The sequence below is a fragment of the Charadrius vociferus genome, unplaced genomic scaffold, assembly GCF_000708025.1.
Source record: "Charadrius vociferus isolate BGI_N301 unplaced genomic scaffold, ASM70802v2 scaffold173, whole genome shotgun sequence".
Lineage (NCBI taxonomy): Eukaryota > Metazoa > Chordata > Aves > Charadriiformes > Charadriidae > Charadrius > Charadrius vociferus.
Window position 1 is genome coordinate 3,896,478 of NW_009648369.1, and position 22,560 is coordinate 3,919,037.

The window sequence follows — 22,560 nt, forward strand, 5'->3', positions numbered from 1 at the left end:
AGGCTGGTGTGCAAGAATGACGTGTAGTTCAGATAGAGAAGTTAGTTTTCTGTGCTACTTCGTTTCGTAGTCTACAAATGTATAAAATCAGACAAATAGAATTAGTGGTTTTACACATTATGGTGAGTAATGTAAAAGAAACTGCTACCATTATGAATGAAAAGCATATTTTGATTGTTTTTAGCAAGGAAATATGTGGGCAAGCATTCATAATATATTGAACTGTACCATATTAATATATTGTCTTGTAAAAAATCTGTGATACTTTATTTGTTTATCTTAGAGGCTTAGTTTGGTAATGGTATTTAAAATTTAAAGTTTCAATCAATAAACATTTTGACAATGAATATTGTTCTTATATAGCTTGGGCTTTTAAAATCATAAGAACTGTGTATTTAAAGATACATGGGAAAGCCTTTTGTGTTATCAAGACTTTTCTTTCTACGTGAAATGAGCATTCCATGTGTCTTCCTAGGCATGAATGAAGTGGCCTGGCAGGAGACCAGAGAAATGATACATGTGAACATGTTGGTCAGGAAGCCAAGCGAGGTTGGAGTAGGGGTTGCACCAGCTGGAACAGTAGTTGGAACAACATCCGGGCCTAATTCAGGTGGAAAATCTTCTCGCACCATCCCAACAGCTGCAGTGCTTCCAATGTTTCCATTGGACAGATGCTTCCAATGTCCTAGGTACCCCTCAGTGGACGTTCTCAGAATGATGCCACAGTTGGGTACTTCTTCTAGAGGCATGCTGGTGAGCAGTTGAGTGGCTACTCCAGCAAACTCCACTAGCTCACAGGAGTTAGCATTCATATAGATCATTCAGTAGGTAGTTTATTTGTTTTTCATTGAAACAGTTCCTGTGTTTCATGTTGAATCCTCATCTTTCTTAAAGGTATGTGTGAGTTAAGCTAGTTTTAGAGCTTGTTACTACAGACTTTGAAAAGTTTCCAGTTAATTTTGTTGAAGCAGTTATAAGTGAAACTGCATACAATAATTTTGAAATGTTCAGTTTGAACATTCATTTAACTTATAAGTATTTCATATTTCTGTGAGTATTTTTTTTTAAATCAGAATACCATCAAGTCATTAGCTTTGAATTTCTGCAAAACAATTGGTTTCATTTGAAAAGGGGCTCGTTTCTGGTGGGCTTTGTGTGTGCTAAATCCGTATTACTCCTCAATCTTACTTGTTACGCTTGCAGGTAAAAAAAAAATGCTCAGGTAAAACAGAAGTAATAGGATTGTGTAGATCAAAACTTAACTTTCTCCTTCTGTAGATAGTAACCTAGAAGAAAAAAAAAATAATCCAGGTTTAAGCTTTTACTCCCAAATGTTTAATTAATACAGCTTCCTAATTTTTCTTTAAAAACTTCACTCTGAACTTGAGATAGGAATGGCTTTTTTTCTCCAGGGCTCCTGTAATGTGCCATACTTAAGTCCATGAGGAACTTTTTGCACCATCCCAAGCCCAAATTTATGGAACATGTTCAGAAAATGTAGTAAATGTAGGAGCAAATGTGAATAAACAAAATTTGCTTTAAAATTTGCTTAAAAGCAGGAATATCTGTTGTGCCTGGTTTTTGCTTCCTATGTTTTTTTCTCATTCTTTAATTTCTTTTGGCATTTTTTTCTGGTTTTACTCTTACTTTTTTCTCCCTCTTACATTGATTTGCATAGCAAAATAAAAAAATCTTTTCCCTTGACATCCTGCTTCAGGCTGTATCACATTCTGTATTACACTTACACAGAACCTGTAAAGCAGTTCTGTAAATAACAAAATTCTACAATATTCTACTTGTCCACAATTCCTAAGTATAAAAACGTCGTTTTTTTCCTTGCTGGCATTTAGTCTGTTATACAGGCAGCAGTGCTGATTTTCACTAGCATTTTCCAAGGCTGATAAGTTGTGTAGATAAAACTATTCACAGATAGGTAAAAGCCAAGTAACAGTTGCATCTCTCTTCTGCCACCTGCTTTCCATCCCCAGTGGAAATCAGAGCCATGTCTTAAACAGCAACTTTGTTTAATAATCAGTTAAGTCCATCAAAATATTTCTGCATTCATCCAGCACGTAAATGTCATGAACCTCATGTGTGTTTTCTGGTAACTTGAATGGGGGATACAGGGGAACTATTCTTATTTTTTTTAAAAGTGCTTCAATGGTTTTGCGCGTTATGAAGATTTAGTGAAGGGGAAACTATTCTTACTTTTGCTTTGCTGTGCATTGTTACCCATGTGAAAACAGTGTTTTCCAGCTTACTGTAATCAACACTGCCTGTATGTTCTGTCATTTTTCACTGCTCTCATTCTTCCTTAGTAATATGAACTAACAGATATCAAGTACAGATCAGTAGACTTCTCCATCTCAGTTCTTTGAGTGTTCTGTGTACTGGTGCTTTTGAGTATTTTGTTAAGACAGAAGTTACTGTATTTTTTTTTTTAACTTTGCTTTTTTAAAAGAAAAGACATCTTGAGTTAGAAGTACTAAAGAAATGGGGTTTTTAAAATCTGAATTTATGCAAACTGTGGAAGGAGTTTAGTTATGATTGTGTTCTGTGAGTATTGGGTAGACAATCTGTGTAGATGAATATATGAAAGGTAGAGTATTTTGATGCATTTAGAGAAAAACTGGAAAGAAAAATAATAGAAATAAGTATAGTAGATAAATATCACAGAATGGTTGAGGTTGGAAGGGTTCTCTTGGAGGTCATCTGGTCCAACCACCCTCCTCAAGCAGGACCAACTAGAGCCAGCTGCCCAAATTATTACATAGGTAAGAAGTAGAAATGAAGATAGTGAAATATTTGATTCAACATATGTTATCTAAGCGTATCTTAAAACTGTGGATTTGACATCAATTTTAGCATGCCATAGTGCAGTAAAAAAATGTAAGACAATGCCAAAGTTATAAAAAAGCATTTTAGATAAATATAGCAAGACTGAACCATTTTTGTATGAAGACAATGGAACTTAAAATGTATAGAAAGCAAAATACAAAAAGGGAAAATTGTAAATTCAGCGTGGATTTTTCAAGCAGAAATAATCATTAAAAGTAAGACATTTTCATATACTGAAAATAAGGATAGCTTAAAATTATCTTTTGAAACCCTGCTAGTCTTCTGGTAAGAAACTGGCGTAAGCTTGAGGCCTTAATAGCTGGATTTGTGTAAATGCAAAATGTGAAAAAACCTTGTATTTTCTTCTGTACCGGGAGATACTTGATAATTTTGACTGACTCTGGTACATGGAAGTGAGTTGAAAGAGGAGTTGTGAGCAATTAGTTTTTAAGAGGAACAGATCAACTTGGCTGGAATCACTGATGGATTTTGAAGAATCTTCATATTAGTTGAAGTGCTAAAGAAGTCAAGTAACCCGTTCTAAGTCAGTCAGAATAAGAAGTTAATAAGTATGCTTGATTAATTCCAAGAAACTAATTCCTGGGAAGACTAGGGAAGCATTATTTTGGTCTTCTGAAAGCCATCTGAAATGTCTTCAAAAGAACTGAACATCTTATTAAGCATAAAGCAAGACAACGTCTTTAGTAAAGATAATTATTTGTCTAGTAGGATATTTAATTTTTACTCTGGTTAAAAGACTGAAGAATTGCTTGTCAGTTTCCCTCATGAAGGATTATTGAGAAATGAACTACGGGAATTTTCAGTGAAGCATCAATAGTTGGAAGGCAGTTCATGCTGTTAATAATAACATCCTTTAACTTTTGGTCAGCCCTGAAGTGGTCAGGTGGTTTGACTAGAAGGTCCATTCCAACTGAAATACTCTATTCTATATTAATATGCAGTAGCATTAGACGTCTTTGATAGCACGGGGAAAGATCGATCTGGTTATCCTGGAGTTCCGTGGTAGTACTGAAGCTTAATGTATGCTGATTTGGAAATTACCAAGACTGCAATGGAAAAATTTCAGGTGCCACACACCTTTAAGAGAGGAGCAGGAAGTTCAAACACACCACAATTGAATGGAATTCAACACTTAGTTGAGACAGAAAAATCTTTTTGATATGTGTATGCTTGACACTTTGCTGTCTAAATTTACTAGCTGCTCTGACTCAAAACTAACTTCATTGACTCGTAGAACATTGCAGACCAAGAGGCACAGAAATGTGTGATATTGTTAACAGTCACATTCTGTCTGTATCCTGCTAAGGTTGCTTCAGCTGTAGCAACAGAAAATTAAAGTGATGGACAGCAGTTATTCCTATGGCAAAAACTGTGGAAAGTTGAACTACTTCGCTGGCAGAGGGGGAGCCTGTACAGAATTATTGGCAGCATAAGGGAGGGCAGAGGCTAGAGGAGCACTCATTTGCATGAGAGGTGATATCCAGAAATCTTTGGACACTCAGCTAAAAGGTAATGCATGCGCAGCTCCTCAATACAAGATGTCAAAGCCAAAAGTGCAATTTGAGTCGAGACCACCATTGTCACTCTCCTTATTAAAATGGCAGTGAGCATCTAGTCACTGGCTGACAGAATTGAGCATAAACTTCTTAATCTAGAAATGACTGTCCCTGGGTCTCACTCATCTTCCTTTAAAATATTTCGACATTGAAAAGAGTTGTTAAAGATAATGAACTAAGTATAAAATCCAGCTCACCTGTGGTTTTGACATATTTTTTTCTTTCCCTCAAGAACAAAAAAGCACTTCAGGCTCTTTGATAGCAAAACAGCTGAGGAAGACCACTGTACACTGTGGCATCATCCTCTTGTTAACATCCCTATGTGGCTGCACATAGGTTAGTGATCTGTTGGTCGTTAATTCACATCACTTCTGTAATAAAGAATTGTCTAGGATACAAAGGCTTAGTGATCAGCAGTCAGTCCATAATATTTGGAGTTATGGAGATGAGGTTTTTGGGAAGGCTAGGATGTATGTTTGTGGATGTTGGAGTGCTCGCAGATGTTCTTCCCGTGTGCTAAAGCAAAGATCTACAGCAGTGTGATGTTGCCCAAGCTACTTGTCCTGTCTTTTCCCCTGTCAGCCCTATCTACTACCCTCCCTCATGACAAAAGCACTTCAGTAGTTTAAGCTAAATGCATCGGGTTATGAATTTTAACATGTTGTTTGCTGCTTCTGCTTGCTCTTCCTCCAGAAGAGGGAAAAGGGTAAGAACTGATGGTGAAAACATTAGAATCCTGCAGGTAGGTCTGCCAGAGACTGTGTCAGATCCTGAAGAAGCAAGAGTTGATAAGCAAAAGAATGCCACAGAAATGCTCTGATTGTAACAGCCTTTTCAAAGCATCTGAAGGATAGTGGTGCTATAAACAAAAGAATATAAATTGTGTCTTTGCACAAAGCTTCAGTTGAGCTGCAGTTGCTGCAACTCATTTGTGTTAGAATTTACAAACTTCTGGAGTTTGTGAATAGCTGCTGAAACAAAGAAAAATCCTTTTCTGGGGGGGATGGAGAGAACAAAGGAGAGTCTTACTGAGTTCAAGAGCTTTTTAGCACTTCTGTAGTATGGAGGAGAAGCTCTATATATCAGTTTTTGTAAGTATTCAGCGTGGCTTCCATGGGGATCTATTAGAATTAATATAGCCAAGAGAAAATGGGTGGATGTTATTAAATTAATAAAATGTGCAAATGTTTAACGTTGTTGCCTCCAGGATAAAATGGACAATTTCTAGCAAAATTTTTGCCTTGATTTTAAACAATAAGATTGTTTTGTTTGTTTTTCAAGTAAGATATGCTAATATGTTTGCGCAATGGAAATTGGGAAATCATTTTCCCATATGAGACCTCACAATCATGTAGCCATCCCTTGCAACAATGAACATAATCTCATCATTCAAATTGGGAACAACATAATCTGTTTCTCCTGACCTTACAGTGGGAGTTGTATTTCCTGAATCATTAGTTCGCCTTGTGTAGATTCTACTTAAAGCTGTCCCTAGAAATCTGAGCAAGCTTGCAGTCCGTATTTTTTGATTTCCAAACTTTGTTTGCAGCTTATACTTCAGTTTAAAAATTAAAATAGTTGTATTTCACAATTATACTTTTAAGTGCTTTCAAAATAACTTTCATAAACAGATACTTCAAGACTTTCTCAAGTGCTAAGCAGCACAGAAATTTCCTTTTTATTGCTACTCTGTCATAGTAAGAGCTCAAGTTTTATCTTAGCTGATTGATGGCTCCTTCTCCCTGTAAAGTTAACGTTCATCTGAAGCTGCTCTAAAGATAATTTATTTCTGTTTCTGCCATCAATAGGTTCTATAACAACTTTGTTTTAAGTCTTGTTTTTCTATGTTTAGGTTTGTACTGGTTTTAAATTTTTATTTTGCTATTTTCTTCAATGAATTACAGTAGCATTTAGGTCCACTTAATTAGAAACCCAGATTAGGGATGTCAAACGTCTGATTTAAGCAGCTTCTCAAACTTGCAAATTAGTAAAACTTTTCAAGCTTCAACTAGGAAAAGAAATTTTAGACTGGAAGGATTTTCCATTGTGGTTAGGGGAGAGCTGGGGGGAGGGCATTTGATTCCTGTTTTGGAAAATGTTGTGTGCCCTGTTAAAACAAGTTTTATTTAAGTTTTTGGTGAGATTTTTTCCCATCATACTAGTGCTGTATAATTTGGAGCAAGTATCGGAAGTTTTTCAGGTGAATTTTAAGGTTGTGACTTTTTGTGTGTTTAAAAAATCTAAATGTCTTGCAACCTGCATACTTGAGACATCACCTTATTACCTGCTTGTAACTCTCTTGGTTCTGGCAGCAGACAGAGCTGGAAAGAGGTAACGTGTCTGTCTTTCCCCTCTCTTTGATTTGAAATAGCCAAAAAGGAATATTTTGTGACATACTACAAGGTGTTCTCATGTAATTCAGCTGAAAGAAAAGCATTGTGAATTTTTCTGTGATATACTTTAAATCACTTCCCTAGCTAGAGAGAAGAAAATTACAGCTTTGAATTTTGCAGATGTTTGATTTGTATTTTTAGTAGTTTCAAGCATATAGTGCATGGAATAGATAGATGTCTTTACCTCTTGTCAGGATGAGTAATTGCAGTCACCTGATTTAGACTGAGACCTCTCTGAAGCAGAGTCCTTCCTACTTTAGTGCTTATTCAGTCATTAGCATAGGAAGACTCTGGTTTTATACTACAGCGAAACAAATAACATGTGGTCAACTGTACGTTATCTTTGATTTACATATAGATAAATTATCCTGTATACTTGTGCAGCAGTAGCTCTGTGCAGAATTGGTTCAGGTCTGCGAGGAATTATTGACAGTAGCATAAACCTGAATGGTGGCACTGCTTCTGGAAGTCAGGAGGGCTGGAAGGAGCCGACGCGTATTCGTGCATCTTGGAGCCTGACAGAGTGGGAACCAGAGGCCCGAGCTGGCTGCTTAAAGACCCAGTTGAAGTTTCTTTGCGTTTTATTCCCGTGTGCTCCAAGTTCCAGGTGGGATTATGACTGAGGCCTCATTCCAGACATGATTATTATGTGGTTGTGGAGTTTTGTCCCAAAGCTAAAACTTGTTTTAGGCATTCTAGGGGGTTTTTGTATAGACATTCAGGATAAGGTGCTGGGAGCCAGTAAGGTTGGGGGAAAAACAGCTGTATGTAGTCATTCAGGTGTTTTGCGTTTGCAGCATATTTCTTCATATTTTCTTATTCACTTTCTTTGATTATCCAAGGTGTCAAGTAAATTAAAATATCTTAAATTTGGGTCAGTGTTATTTTTTTGGCTTAATCTAAGTTCTTATCTGCAGTTTTAGAATGTAGTTTTTGGGGGTTTTTTCATGTGATTAAAATTGGGGCTTATGAAAATGTATGGCACCGCTTTATTGCGTGGAGGGGCTACATTTAGTTTTCTGAACAAACTTGGTTTGGTACAGTTTATGCTAAAGTCAGGGTGATGAGGAACCCTTGGATATCTTTCTGAAGGTAATGGAAAAGTTATGTGAAAGCTTTTTCTTTTTAGTGAAGACAGTGGAAGTTGGAATTCACAGGGAGCAAAGCAAAGGGGTGCGTAAATGTGTGGAGGCCAGCACATAATTGGGTTAAACAGTTTGAGGCACTATTTTAGTTTGGATGAGAATGAATAACGTGGAATTTAGATGTCTGATCAGAAGGTTTGCTTGTAAGATGTCTTCCTTTATTTTGTTAGATGATAATTTGAAAATTTGTGTGTCCCCACAGTTATTGCTTCTGCCTACCCTAAGTCCTGCTGTTGATATGCTGATAGCTGCCTTTACATATAAGTGCTCTTAAATTTTTGCTTCTTAAGTGAAAAGATTGGAGAATTTGGCTTTAAATCCATCGTAACACAGATGCATTACTCAGTCTTCAAACTAATTTTTGTTACAAAGCTTTTATTACTTTAATTTGAATTGTAAATAGACTACTTTATTTCCAGTAGCTTGTCATGAGTATAAAGTCCTCGGGTTTATTTTAGACTTTTTTTTTTTTTTTTACTTCCTTTGAAGGACTATGCTGGCCAACATTTAATGAGATATTAATGTCCAAGGCTAAGCTGCTGCTCTTACTGAATTAGAAATGAGGCTTATTGAATTAGGAGTAGTCTCTTTGTAGGGTTTTTTTTAGGTGGCTGTTTTTTTCAGCTTTTAGGTAATCTGGGGTTAGTTTAAATACACATATTGTCCAAAGAGAACATCCTTAGAAAACAGCTGAAAGAATTGATAACAGCAATTTCTTTAAGTGTCTATTCCCCTGCTATAGACAGATAAAGTAGAAAACACATATGCGTCCCTATAGTAGCTCTTTTAAAATACGTTAAAAGAAACAGGCTCTAGTGTTCTCTGGCTGTCCTTGAGGTCATGCAGAGTTTAAAGGCATGAAGAATCAAGGTAGATTTTGAAGCAGACTGGCATATATTTGAAACTTTTGTATTTTTCAGTGCTGTTTTATGCTGGTGATGCAGAGAAGTTGTGTGCTTTATCAGCAGCTTTCTTGGGAACAACTGTGTATGTATAGTGGAGTGAGAAGTCTAAAAATTCTGAATTTCCTCTTTGTACTACCCACGATTCAACTCATTACCTAAAGACTAGGTAGTTCCATTTCTTCATCTTTCGTTTTAGCACCCACTTTGAGAAGATCAGACTGTGTTGGTGTTCCTTGGTTTCCTCTTGCCTGCTCGGGGAGGAAAGAAAAAAACAACAGAGCTTGTTCAAAGGGTACTGGGCTGTGAGGGAGGAGAAGTAACAATGCTAGAAGCTTCTGGGCAGGACCGTTACTGATGGAACTTCAGTTCTTGAATCTAGTGTCCTTGAAAGATGAATATTATTTTAAATGCATCTGCCATAGTCAGGAGTAGAGAAAATGAAAGTAAATGCTCTGAGGAAGAGGATTGCTATATATCCAGAATTGCTGGGGGTGGGAGGAACTTCTCTGACACCTGCTACAGTAACACAAAATAAAACTGTTTTCTGGAAATTTTGTTAGGGTGACTCTTGTCACTTCCTCAGCCCCACTTTTAATGTGTGTAGAGAGGATGTGTGCATACATATGTACAAAATCTTTTTCTTGGTATAAATTATATTGTTTATAAATCAGTTATGTTCCATGGGATTCCTTAAAATCACATATTTTTTTTAAGGTGGTATTAAAAATACATAATCTTTTTAAACAAAAATTAAGAGCTTGTTTTTTACTTTGGGGGGGGGCTCTTCTGTTTTGGATTCTCTGGTAGCAAATAGAAAAGTGAAAATAATTCAGATATCTAAAGAAAACACATCAGCAAAAAAAAGTCTTGATTGCAATGTAGAAAGCTAATTTATGGAAACTTCTACTTGATTCTAGGCCTGTACACTCTAATTATTCCAATTCTTGTTAACACATTTAGGAAAAGGTTGTTGACTCTCTGTTAAAATGACTGCTATATGTTTTAATAATCATTACAATATATATTAAGATAAATTGTCTCTAGTTCCTGCTTGTGGATAGATACATTTTCAGTTTATACAGAGTTTTCATCTTCAGAAAAGGCAAAGTTTTAAGTCGTCTTTTATAGCATATTGCCTAGAGAGCACTGAAGTTTTTTGTTAAGTTTAACTTACTAAATAAAGTTTTTGAGTAAGAGCTAATGATGAAGTAACAAAGGCAGATGTCTCAAAACAGCAACGCAGCAAATTAATGTCATGTGTCCTTATAGAAGTAACTGTATAGTGTTATTACTCACAAAGCCTTTCACTCTAGAATGGAACATGTCTCATGAATTCCCCTAAACTTCTGTTACATCACTACTAGCACTTACTCCCCTGTTAGAGGAAGGTGATGCTGACTAGCTTAGTTAAAGTGTAGATTTTTAAAGTTAGAAAAAAGATTTGTCATGTACATGTACTAACTAATCAGCACCAATTGAATAATAAGCGTGTTTAGACAAGAACTGCAATTCAAATTTCATTTCACAGCTTTGTTTTCAAACTTGTGAATATATTTAGTGTCTTTTTTGTTTGCGGTATATTTATGCAGGAACATTGGAGTGAGAGATGCAGAATAATATACGCACGTCTAAGAGTGCAGTAGGAGGAACGTTAACAGTCTCACCAAACTAGATGGGATTACACCTAATTTATTTCACGTTGAAGATTAAACCTGTACGCTTTCTTATACGAAAGACACTTCCTGAGTTTGTACAAGCAGCAAAGGACCCGTCAGCCCCTTTTTTGAAGAATTATCTTTTCTCCTAGCTCATTTAAATAAAAATATCTATCCATACATTTTTAAGCTTATTTTAATAAATTATTTTAATTGAAAATTTTAAAATAATTTCCTGTTTACAAAAACTCATTGGACAAGTTTTTGTGGGATTTTTCTTCTGTTTTGTAAAACAATATATCAACTTTTTATCTCTTCTCTTCTCTAGACTTTTATTTTACAAACTCTTGCAGCATCTGTCACCCTGACTTCCTGTTCTATACATTTCTTAGAAACTCTTTCGAGTGGATAATTTCTTACACGATTAAAAGACTTTGAGAAACCTGCTAAGTTATTTAGTATATGCCCTACTTATGTCGGAATATTTCACTTTAGCTGTTCAATGGATTAAACAGTGTAACTGTTATAAAATCTGGTTTCAGTACAGACACATTATTATTAATTTATGTGAGGCTGGTAGTTCTACCGGTATTTGACTGTAGGGATTAAGATCCTGAGCATTGAGGACACCTGACAGGAGTGTAGAAAAACTTGTGCTAAACAGTTCTGCCACTCTTGGAATGAAACTTGAGCTTGTTGGGTGGGAAGACGGGCATGAAAGTGTGTGCAAGGAAGAGATAAGTTTCTTACACCAGGGAAGAGTTCACATTCGGGGGGAACGAGTGCAATTACCTATTTCTCAGGGCACATTTCATTCCATAGCTGGGAACAGAACCCAAGGTTCCTGAATCTTGTTAGGCTGATGCCACCTGTTTCAGAGCTATATGATGGTCCAAGATGTGCTTCATTGTCCCTTGCTTTTTTTCATGGGAGGTGGCGTCCTGTTTTGTTTGCTCTGTATGGTCAGTTGGCAAGGCAAGTAGGTCTGTAATTTCCAAACTTGGCAGTGAGTTGTGAGATACTCACCAGCATAATTTTATATATATTTATTTGTTCTGTTGATAAAAACGGGGAGATTCCTTTCTCCTGTGCAAATGCTTCCAGGTTACTGATATTCCTGTTGAAAAGAAAGCAAGCAAAACATTTGGTCAGTGTTGTGTATACAAGTGTCAGCTCTTATCACCACCTTGCTCCTTTGTGACTTAGCTCTTTTTTAGCAGACTGGACACTGCTTTTGCTGAGGGTATTTCCCTCCCCCCCCTCTTGCTACATGCTGCAGAAACTCTACATTGAAATCTCCTAGTTTCATTTTTTTTTTCATTGTTGGTGTCCTTAGCACTGGTAGGACTGCTTCTCAACCTTACAATAGAAAGTTCACAAGAAAATAAACCACAAGAACATTAAGATCCAGAGCGATTGCTGAGCCAGGCCAACTGAATTGACAAACTAAATTTGTTTTTGTTAGAGGATTTGAATGTATTAAGGGTCATGTATTTTAATATATTATATTTAATATTTTAACACAATGAAAATTGTTAAATACTTATTGAGGGAAGATGTTATGCTTCTGGGATTATAACCATGGAAGCGTGTATTAGAACATAAAATTGGTTGCTTAGGTGTTTTGTCAGAACTACCTAACATCTTTTTTTATTTGACCTGCTTAAGGAGCTTGGACTGCTCCATTTTGGAGTATTTACTTAAGTCTGCAGTTGCATTACTGTTACATACGGTGCTCAAAAGTGTTCTCTTTTCAAAGCACAACATACCTGTAGACTTTGAATTACTCAGGAGCAGCAATTTATATTAACCAGCTTGGCAGTGAGCAAACCTTTGGTTCCTTGATGCCTCAAAGAGTTATGGGAAGATGCATCCAGCCGAAGGCAGCTTTAATCAAACAAATACCCTGTTTTCTTAAAATGTTACACAAAATATTTAGTATTTTGTAACTGACTTGCGTACAAAACATAGTTCAGTTGTAACTCCGGTAGTTGCCTGTTCAGCTGCTGAGCAGCTTTTTTTACCCGAATGCACTATCAGCTGGCTTCTAAACCAAAATAAGGAAATTCTGGCTAATTTGGCAAAATATACTAGAGGGGAAATCTCTATATACGGTCTTGAACTGCAATATTTGGTAATTGAGGCTTGGGGATTTGCAGTTTAGGCTTGTTGTATAGTTTTCCCTCGTTGGTCTTTGTTATAAATGTACTAGATTTGTGTCTAATGTTTTAATTTGTATTAAAATATTATTTTTATTGCCGGCTATCCATCTGAAATGTTAATGAGCTTTTTTATATGTAGTCAAGTGTAAGTCTCTGCCATAAGCATATATCATACATAAGAAGATAAATACTGCAAAAGAGCCACCCCTGTAGAAAGCTACTAAAAAGGTGTTTTGCATTAAAGCATTCAGCAAAATAAAGATAAAGGCTCAAACGTTTGCAGTGCGAACAAAAGCTTCTTTTTCTTTCCAGTCACTGTACCACAATTGCCATGTGTTTTGTGTTGAATTTATGGACTAGTACCGTAACTTCAACATGTGTCATTCTTTTCTTTGTCAGAGTGGTTAAGAGTATCCACCTAGGAGCGGACAGATGAGGTTTGAAATTTCTTCATGCAGACAAAAGTTTCTCTACTACTTACTGGTTAGCTGGTTTAACCACCTTTGATGTATAAAACGTAATCTTCCTCTCTCATATTTTTTTTGTTGTTTTATTATTTTTCTCCAAGTCCTTTTTTCAAAGGGGATGACTTTGTTTTTGCCATAAAATGGTTGGAAGCTTATTTCCAGCAGGATTCAGTGTTATTGGAGAGAGTACTTGTCCCTAGATGTGGATCTGGGTGCCTGGATTCCAGAAATGGATATTATTTTGAGCAGTGTTTCTTGTGGTAATCCTAGATGACTGTTCAATCTACAGTCTGTCTCCTGAATTCTGTCCTGAGTTATGTCGGGACACGGTTTCGTGTTGCTGGTTTGTCATCTAGCTGCTGCTGAGCGGGTGCTCCTACCCCACCTTGCTCCACACCGGTTTCTCCTTGTTGCTTCCCCCGTGTCAAATCTAGTGGTCTCGCCGCTGTGGTGTTTTAGCCGGGTCAGCTGGCTGATCTGTGAAATTCTTATGCGTGGAAAAAGAAGGGAAAAAACCTTCTGGATCAAACCTTTTACTTGATGATTACCAAGTTCATTGCAAGGGAAGTGGTAACAGCTGTTGGGGGGAAGGATGGGAGGACTGTTCTGTTCATTAGTAGCTGGCTGGATGTGCTCAGCTCTGTCATGAGCTCAATTTGTTGGTTGAACGATGCAGCATTCAGCATGAGGATTGCATTGGGGACATAGTGTGAGGTAGCAGTGAAATAAAGAAATGAGATAACTAATATCACTGGGAGTTTTGACAGAGTAAAGGAAGGTTTTTGTGTAGGACTCTTCATTTAAAATAAATTATTTTGTGAATTTCAGGGGAAGAGTGTAAACTTTAGGAATAAAGAAAGTACTAAAAAAATAGAATTTTGTTTTTACTCTGTTAAAAACTCATCACAGCATTAGGAATGAAAAATGGACTAATACATGCTGGTATGTTCTATCCAGTTTCTGTGGAATGGGGAAAAGATCGGAGTTGTCTATCGGTGTGTCAAAGGGGAAAAGTTCATGGATATGTTTAAACTATTCTACCTATTTAACAGTAGTGTGTGAGGAATTGTATACCTAAAGACTACTTTGGTGTGTAGTATCTGTTTGTGCATAATTTGGGGGCCCAGTGGAATGAGCTGATCTGTATCAGAAATGTGGAACTGTTGCCAGCTTCTCTTAGTTGGAGAGGCTCATAAGCATTCAACTCCTGAAAACTAAGATTAGATCTAACAAGTAATCCCAAAAGCAGGTAGGTGGTAAATGGAGAAAGAGGAGTCTTCAAGAGTAATGTTGGGGGAGGCAAAAAAAAAAAAAAAAAAAAAGGAAAAAAAATGTAATCAACCAAAACCAGGAAATAATTGTAAATGTTGAGCAGTATGTTTCATAGGCCTCCCTTTTGATTTGTGAATTATTCCAGATGACAGGGGATAAATAAAAATAGAGGCATTCTTTTTTGAATGTACTGAATTTGAGGTTAAAAAGGTATAAAATAAAAATGTTTCTTTCTGGAGCGTATGAATTAGGTAAATGTTGGCACTGAATTAGAGAAAATAAAACTTCCTGGTAATGCAGATAATTCTAACCAGAGTTTCTCCTGCGGGGAGAGGGCATGTCTTTATATGTAGTAGATGTAGCTTGGTTGTTATTATACAGGATGTTTTCTTCTGTTTTTGTAGTGATAGGGCTAGCATTGAAGAAGGCAGATCTTCAGAAGATATTAGTGCTGCTTGTATTTTCTCCAGACTCTAAACTGATCTGTGAAACATGTCTTTACAATATGGGATGGGATTTTGTGGGCTGCTGTTTTTGATGGAAACAGAAATGGAGGCTCTTTGCTACAGGAAAAGGACTGTATTATTTCTCTTGTTGCAGGTGCCAATAGATAACATTAACTTTAAATTCATGTTTGTAAGAAAGGGGCCAGTGAGCAAAATGTTCAGAGTACTAAAGTTTATTTACAGTTTCAGAAGACTTCAGTTTCTTAGAGTTGGCTCTGAACTGCTCAGGAAGAAAAGGAGTTAGCTGTGCTATTACCCTGATTATTGGATTGCCTTTTCTTAGAGACTTGGAAGTGTGTGTGGCCATGTTTTTGAACTTTGCTGGATTATGAAAAATAAGCATTTGGTATTAGATCTTGCAGTAGGAAAAAAAACCAAAACAAAACAAAAAACCAAACAAAACCGCCACTACCACAAATTAAAAAACAAAACAAAAAACAGACAACCCACAACCAAAAAACTTAAACATCTTTCAAGTTTGGTTGGTTTGTATTTAACCGTGATTTAGGTAGTGTTTATGGTAAATTCAGTATGGCAAGTATTAGCTACAAGTTTGGTTTAGAGATACTGTTAGACCCAAACTACCTTTTGAGACAGAAGTATCTAATTTACTATTTGATTGTAACTGAGACTAAAGCGCATTACATCAGCATAGGGAGCGGCTTATGGTAAGATAATCAACGCTCTCAACCAGCTATAGAAGAAATTCTGTTTCCAGAAGCTGTAATATCTAAATTCAGAAGTCTTCAAAATTTGAATTTCTGATTTTTCTTTCTAAATAATTCCTCTTCTACCGTTATTTTTTCTTTATGCATGCACAAAGATTTGATTATCCCTCAGAGCTAATAAAAAAAGAGAATCTTTCACATAAATTTAAAAAAATCTATTTTTTAATTATTTTGAAAAAATACCTGTAGCTTTTCTAAGGATACATGAAAATCTGCTTTCAGTTTTTGAAAGAATAAAATAACCTAATTGACTTAAATGTCAGCATCACTGGAAAAAAAAGTCGAGGTGCTGATTTCCCTCCCGCCCCCGTAAGTCACTGTGAAACTAAATTTACTGTTCAGTAGCTCACTGAAATTGTTGGGAATTGGTTTCAGAATCCATCTTAAATAAAATACTGTTCTTTCTGAGGGAACATTTCTTTGAGCTGTGAAATTTCTTCTTCAAAAGTACAGAGACACTCAGCTTCAGAAGTTAATGGCTTATAATGATTATGGGGCAATAACAATATTTTGAGAAAAGAACATTTTGAGAATGCTGAGAAAGAATTGGAGAAGTTGTTTACGCCAGAACATTAAAAGCACTAGATTGTTGCTTTGCCTAGTATTTGAGTGGTTTTTGAAAAGTGATCTTAATGTGTTATCAGCTGTGTGGAGTAACTTCATTGTGTTTTATTTGTTAATGTAAACAGTTGGGTTTACTGGGTGAAATTAGCTCCTTAGGAGAGACTGGCATGGGGAGGGGAACTTTAATTTTACTTTGAACTTTAATACCATTTTTCCCTGCTGCATCTCACTGTTGAGAAAGAAGGGAAGGGGAGAAACAAGTCTGAATTTCCCTTTTTTATTTGTTTTTCTAAGTTTGTCATGGCTTTGAAAACTCCTTGTGGTTCGCGGCCAGAAATGCAGCCAGTGCATTGTGTCTGCATGCCATGGAAAAGGAGGTGGTTTGTTGCAGCAACAAATCTTGCTTTAGAAATACACCTCTCATATTTACAACAAACAAAAAAAGACAACACACAGAGAAGGAAGAGTGCTATTTCCTGGAAGAAATTACGAGAAATTGTAATAATGCAGTCAGTTACTAGATTTTAAAAGCAACGTATTGCTAGTAGCTTTTGTGACTTGTCTTTTAAGATTTCCTTTGTTTGCTGCTAAGTGGACTCAGTAGCATTGTGTGCAGTGGCTCATCTCCTTTCCAAATGATAGTCTATGTCCAAATCTTTAATTTCACTTTTTCTTTGCATTTGTTGCAAATGTAATATTGGTCATTGTTTCTATAGTGAGTGATACCCATCCAGATATATGAAGATTAAAAATTGCAAGTCTCTTGGAATTTCTTGCATATTATTATATTGGCATGGATCATTAAATTGGTCACTAACTGTATCTGTTCATGAAATCTAAGCTCATATTGAATCTAGATTGAGTAGCAAATTTTGTGTGTGCTTCCAATTGTCAGAAATCTTGTGGAGTATTACAAACTCAACTTTTGAAAATATATTTGACTAATGGATCGCTCTTCTGTTTTTCCCACTGCAGGTTCGATCTGTGGATGAGATGAATCATGAGTTTCAAGCTCTTGCCCTAGAATCTCGGGGAATGGGAGAGGTAATTATTGAAGGCTGAAAAGCCAGTTGGTGATTTGGAAATGTTGATACAATTTAAGAAGTCTTAAATAATAGGAGAAGAAGCAAAAAGCTTCTCTTAAGACCAAGTTGATTTTTCAGGCAACTGAGGACTTCTGCTCTAAGGTGAAGATAAACTAAGTACTTTGCAAGAACACTGGGATGATTGTTGACTGGATCGACTGTCTTACTAGATGACTGATACTCTTGGGGAAGTGACAGAGGGGAATTTGTTTGTGCAAAGTTTGTGCAATTCTATGAAACGAGGCATGTTTTCAGGGTCACTGTATCTAAGCTAGTGAAAGAATTGCTTATGACCTCAGAGAAGCCAAAGAGGCTTGGATCTGAAAAAGGTTTGGCTCCAGAAAAAGTGAAACTGGCATACTCTAGCAGAAATGTGTGGTAATTTACTTTTTTTTTTTTTTTAACTGGTAATTACTCCCTAAAAGATGATTTTGACCAGGGTGAAGAGAGCTATTGTATAATTTAGCTAGAGGGAAGGAGGACTTTTTTGATTGGTTTGGTTTGTTTGGTGGTTGGTTTTTTTTTTTCCAACTTGGAGTACTCGGGGGGGGTGGATTAAGATCATGGATGGTGACTTAGGGCCTTCAAAAGCAGTTCCCTGAACTGTTTAGAAAGAATCAACATGCATTATAGTTACTTGACCTCACAGGACATAGTGATGAAATAAATCCACATTGACCTAAGATTTCAAATACTGATCCTTTTGTCTTGCTGGTTATTTACCTAATTCAGCTGATAATTGAACCACTGACAATATTTCAGCTTAACTTTCTTAAAATGATGATAGGACTGTGATTTCTACAGAAACAATAACTCATTGATGAAAAATGCCATGTTCTAGTTGCTGAATGTTTCTGGGATTGACACATGGCTATTGTTACTTGATTTTTTTACTTTGATGAAGCATTTAACCAATCAGTTGGCTTTTCAGCAATTTTTGTTTCATCTTGACTTCCGTGAACCATGTCCCATGTGAAAAAGCAGTAATAGATGAAGCCCTGTTCTTTTGAAAGCTGAGTAACTACACTGGATATGCTTGCTTTCACCCCCCCCACCCCCCCCAGCTCTTAAAACTTCTTTTGAAAGGTAAAGGTGTTAGTGAGGTGTCTGTGATAGTACCAACAGTATGATTGAGTGGATGGGTAAAATTTATATTGGTGTTTGTATGTTTGCTACCCATGAAGTACTCTGAAAGACTGAAAGCAGTGAAAGTGACGGATGGCACAAATGCCTGGGAATTAAGTTGAGGTGTGTATGGCTGCTCATACAGGTCTTTGTTTTAGGTTGTCTCAGATTGAGGGAGATATTTCTGCATGATTATGATTTTGTTTGTTTGTTTTCATGGTATTCTGTGGATCTGTGAAGATTTATTTTTTTTTTAAAAGAAAAGCAAAATAACACCCCACCCCTCAAAAAAAAAAAGCCAGAGTTCTGGTACAGTAATACAGCATCAGAAATTGATACTATGTTGTGACCCTGCACTTACTAGATTATTATGTCTTTAATTTTAGTGCTCTCTTGCAGTTATCTTGAGGTAATACAGGTTCACATAGCTAGGTTGACTTACTCAGTAATTTTCTTAAATGTATTGTGCAACAATAAAGTAGATCTGGAATAGATTCCGTGGCTGTTTTAACCTTCTTTTTGATTATAACCTTCCAAAATATTAAAGGAAATGTCTTCATAAATACCCTTGAAAGCTACAGTTGGTAGTTGTATGTTGTTACATGCCACCCTCTGTCTACTTTGAAAGGTGTGAAAGGCAGGTCATGTCAAGTGATCTACTTTGAGCTTTTGGGAAGTTGTTCTTTTCCTCATTTTCTCTGTCTGGATCAATTTTTCTCTCAACTGAAATTAATTTCTTGTTCATAATTGTAATCCTTCTTGGTCTTTTTTTTTCCCCGACTGGGAATCATACTTGACATTAGGAGGCTGTTAAGTCTTACTTTTCACATCATTACTAAAATCAAGACTGTCTGTGAATTGTCAAGCAAGTATCTCTTCCATGTTCCACTGGAAAGGAATATAGTATGAAATCTGTTTTCATTGTACCATAACACATTTTGGAAATAATGTGTACTGGAAATCCTTCTGTGAAGCTATCCATCTGAGCTGCATTCAGATGGAGCCTGGTATCAGTCAGTATCGGGAATAGGACAGCATAACACGAACCAGATGTACTGTTTCCTTGATCTGTTTCTGTCTTGCAATTCTATGTTAATTTATTCTGTAAAGAAACAGACTAAAGTTTTAATAGCAGATCTGCTGTATTGCAGGCATCTCTCTCTAAATGTCTCCTAAAATTTTAGCTGTTAGATTGGTTAAACACAAATGATGCTTCTGGCTCCGGCTCCTGAAAGCTATCATGACCCTTAAGGTCGTAGTAATATTCTGAAGAAATACTGACACATGGTGCTATTTCTCTTCTCTAGGCATCTGTTGTTTGCTATTTCAAGGCCAGCATAGTGGGCTTCAGGACCTTTAGTGTGACCTAATACAAGCATGCATAAAATTAATTGCCAAACAGAATATAAAATTAAATCTTTTTTTTTTTTTTATAATGTCTAATCTTATAGAAACTTAGAGTCAAAGCATACACAAATTTCATTTTGGGGACAATGTATCCGTTTCTGGTGTCAAAACTTCATTCGGAGGAATTGTAGAAGGCTCTGTAGGAATAATTTCTGCTCTTAAAAGTAGATAAAATAAAAAAAAAACTTTAATTCAAGAGTCAGTAATCGAGACTGTGCAGTTACTTTATCAGAGAGCTGGTTAAGAGGCAGCTCTAGCATAATTGGTTATTATCTATGCATAGAAAAGGGCTTTGTTCATCTGGCAGAGACATAACAGGGATCAATGCTGATACTGAAAAAGAGACTTTTTCATAGTGTTGGAAGAGCTTAGTAAGAAAAAGGGCAATCTTTTTCCATTATTCTGAATTAGAGTTGGATATATCTTTGTAAAGTTGTTTTTTTATTGGATTAAACGCAGGAAGTATTGACCAAAATGCATGTTATCAAAGGGTAAAGCATGATTTTAGCTGCTTGTAGTAATTTGTGATGACTACTACTTGATTAAGTCTTTTTCAGTAGAACTAATCAAGTGGGTTTTTTTTCCTGCCTGTTAAAGAGAAACAACGTTTTCATTTTCTGAAAAGTACTCATTTTTTTTATTTTATTTTTTGAGTTCCACAATGTATTTCTCATAGCTCTCATCTCAGCTGGACACATTTGAATTTGTCTTAGGCTGCATTTAAAATAAAATGGGATTCTCTTTCTCAAAACCAAGATTTCATAGAGACCATGAAATGCTTGCTTTCTGTTCTACCGCTATCCTACAACATGAAAAATAAGTAGTATTGCAAACTTGCTACAGTATAAAGCTAAAAAGGATGAGTAGAATGCTTCTGAAATGTCTAATCTTTTGCTTGTAGGTGAAATGCAGTGGTAAGATTCCATTAATCTATTTCTTCGTCCTCTGATGGCTAACTCAATCCCTTAAATTTGGGGTAAACGTAATACCCTGGTGCTCCCAAAGTATCTGTAGTTGACACCTGGTGATGTATTGAGAAAGATGGCGTCTTTGTCAGGGCAGGTCATAAGAGTATAACACTCTTGAAAGCATAATTCCTAGAGTTTTGTTGAGCTTTGGCTGTTTATCATCCTCTACCCTGGGTCCTTCTGTGTTAATTAATTTATCCGAGGAACCCAGGGATTTCAACAGGTTAGCTGATCAAATACTTTTTCTGCTAAGAGCTCTGCGCAGCACAGAAAAACAGCAATCAGCAATCCTTAAGTTATGCCACAGGAGCTCTTGTCACCTCTCTTTCAGTGTTAATATTGTGGCCTGTTAATGGCAGTCTTAGCCTCTTCTTTAAGCTGTTTTTCGGCTCTTTCAACGCTATGTTAAGAAATAACCTAGAAAAAAAAATACTCTTGTTAGTAGTTTCATCAAGGGTCATGCTAAGCAGCTGTGAAGTTCAAAAGGGTTTTTTAGTCAAGTAGCAGGAGAAACAACATACTTGTTTATTGCGAACAAAGCTTTATCAAATTACATTTGTGTTTTCATAAATTCTCAAAATCTAAAATTTTGAATCGATCGTTACATTTTGCAAAATTTGATGGATTACATTGCTATCTTCAGAGCTTTTCCGTATTATTTTTGCAAGTTGGCTTCATTGTAGCTTTGGTTGACGGACCTTGTAAACTTTGTAATATATAGTCTGAAAATACAGTTTTTTAATTACATATTCAAGAGAAAATGTGATACATGGAGTTTGGCAGTTGTACTGCTACCAATGGGATAAGTTAGAGGAATAAAGTAAAAGGAGTAAAATAGGAGTAAAAAGAATGATGACATTTGAGGTATTTTTGTTTGTGTGCTGTTTGTTATGTTGCACTAAATTTTCTGTCCTCAAAGACAGAAGTAGTCAAATCTGACTTTCATCACTACTTCTAAAGCAGAGTGTTTAAAAAAAAAAAACAAACCAAACAACAAAACCAACAAACCATACAGCTAAATGAAATTGTTGGGCTGTTGAACTTCAAATTTGAATGTCACAGATTTGTAACCAGCAGATCCCTATGGTCTAAAGGAACTGACTAGCCACCACATGAGTTTAGTTCTAAAATTTGGAACATGATGCATTTCTAAGTGAAAAGAACTTTACAATGAACTGCTGCTGCTTCTGGTTATCACGATAGTATTAGGTAAAGGCCAAGCTTTTAAGCCAACATAGAAAGAAGGCAGTGTTAGTTAAAGTTTCTGATAGGATTGACTTGTTTAACACAGGATTAATTTTAATTAATTACTGGTCCCATATTGGGACCAGTACTGTTTAATATCTTCATCAATGACACAGATAGTGGGATCGAGTGCACCCTCAGGCGGTTTGGGGACAACACCAAGCTGAGTGCTGTGGTTGACACGCCTGAGGGACAGGACGCCACCCAGAGGCTGCTGGAGAAGTGGGCCTGTGTGAACCTCATGAGGTTCAACAAGGCCAAGTGTAGTCCTGCACCTGGGTCAGGGCAACCCCCAGTATCAATACAGGCTGGGGGATGAAGGGATTGAGAGCAGCTCTGCCGAGAAGAACTTGGTGGTACTGGTGGATGAAAAGCTGGGCATGATCCATCAATGTGTGCTCACAGCCCAGAAAGCCAACCGTATCTTGGGCTGTATCACAAGAAGCGTGGCCAGCAGGTCGAGGGAGGTGGTTCTGCCCCTCTACTCTGCTCTGGTGAGACCCCACCTGGAGTACTGC

At 36.6% G+C, this 22,560-nt stretch overlaps 1 protein-coding gene across 5 annotated transcripts in view; it reads left to right on the plus strand.

Annotated features, from left to right (window-relative positions):
- Positions 1 to 450: 450 nt before the first annotated feature.
- Positions 451 to 22,560, plus strand: part of PUM2 (pumilio RNA-binding family member 2) — a 64,540-nt gene continuing 42,430 nt past the window's right edge. For 2 of the 5 annotated variants that reach the window (XM_009885317.1, XM_009885318.1), the window contains exons 1-2: positions 17,194 to 17,256; positions 19,289 to 19,291. In XM_009885317.1, coding sequence (XP_009883619.1) covers positions 17,206 to 17,256; positions 19,289 to 19,291 — 54 coding nt within the window. In that variant the 5' untranslated portion in view covers positions 17,194 to 17,205. Of the gene's footprint in view, positions 646 to 689; positions 825 to 17,187; positions 17,257 to 19,288; positions 19,292 to 22,560 lie in introns of those variants that run through there. The other 3 variants (XM_009885316.1, XM_009885315.1, XM_009885313.1) reach the window with 2 other exon arrangements.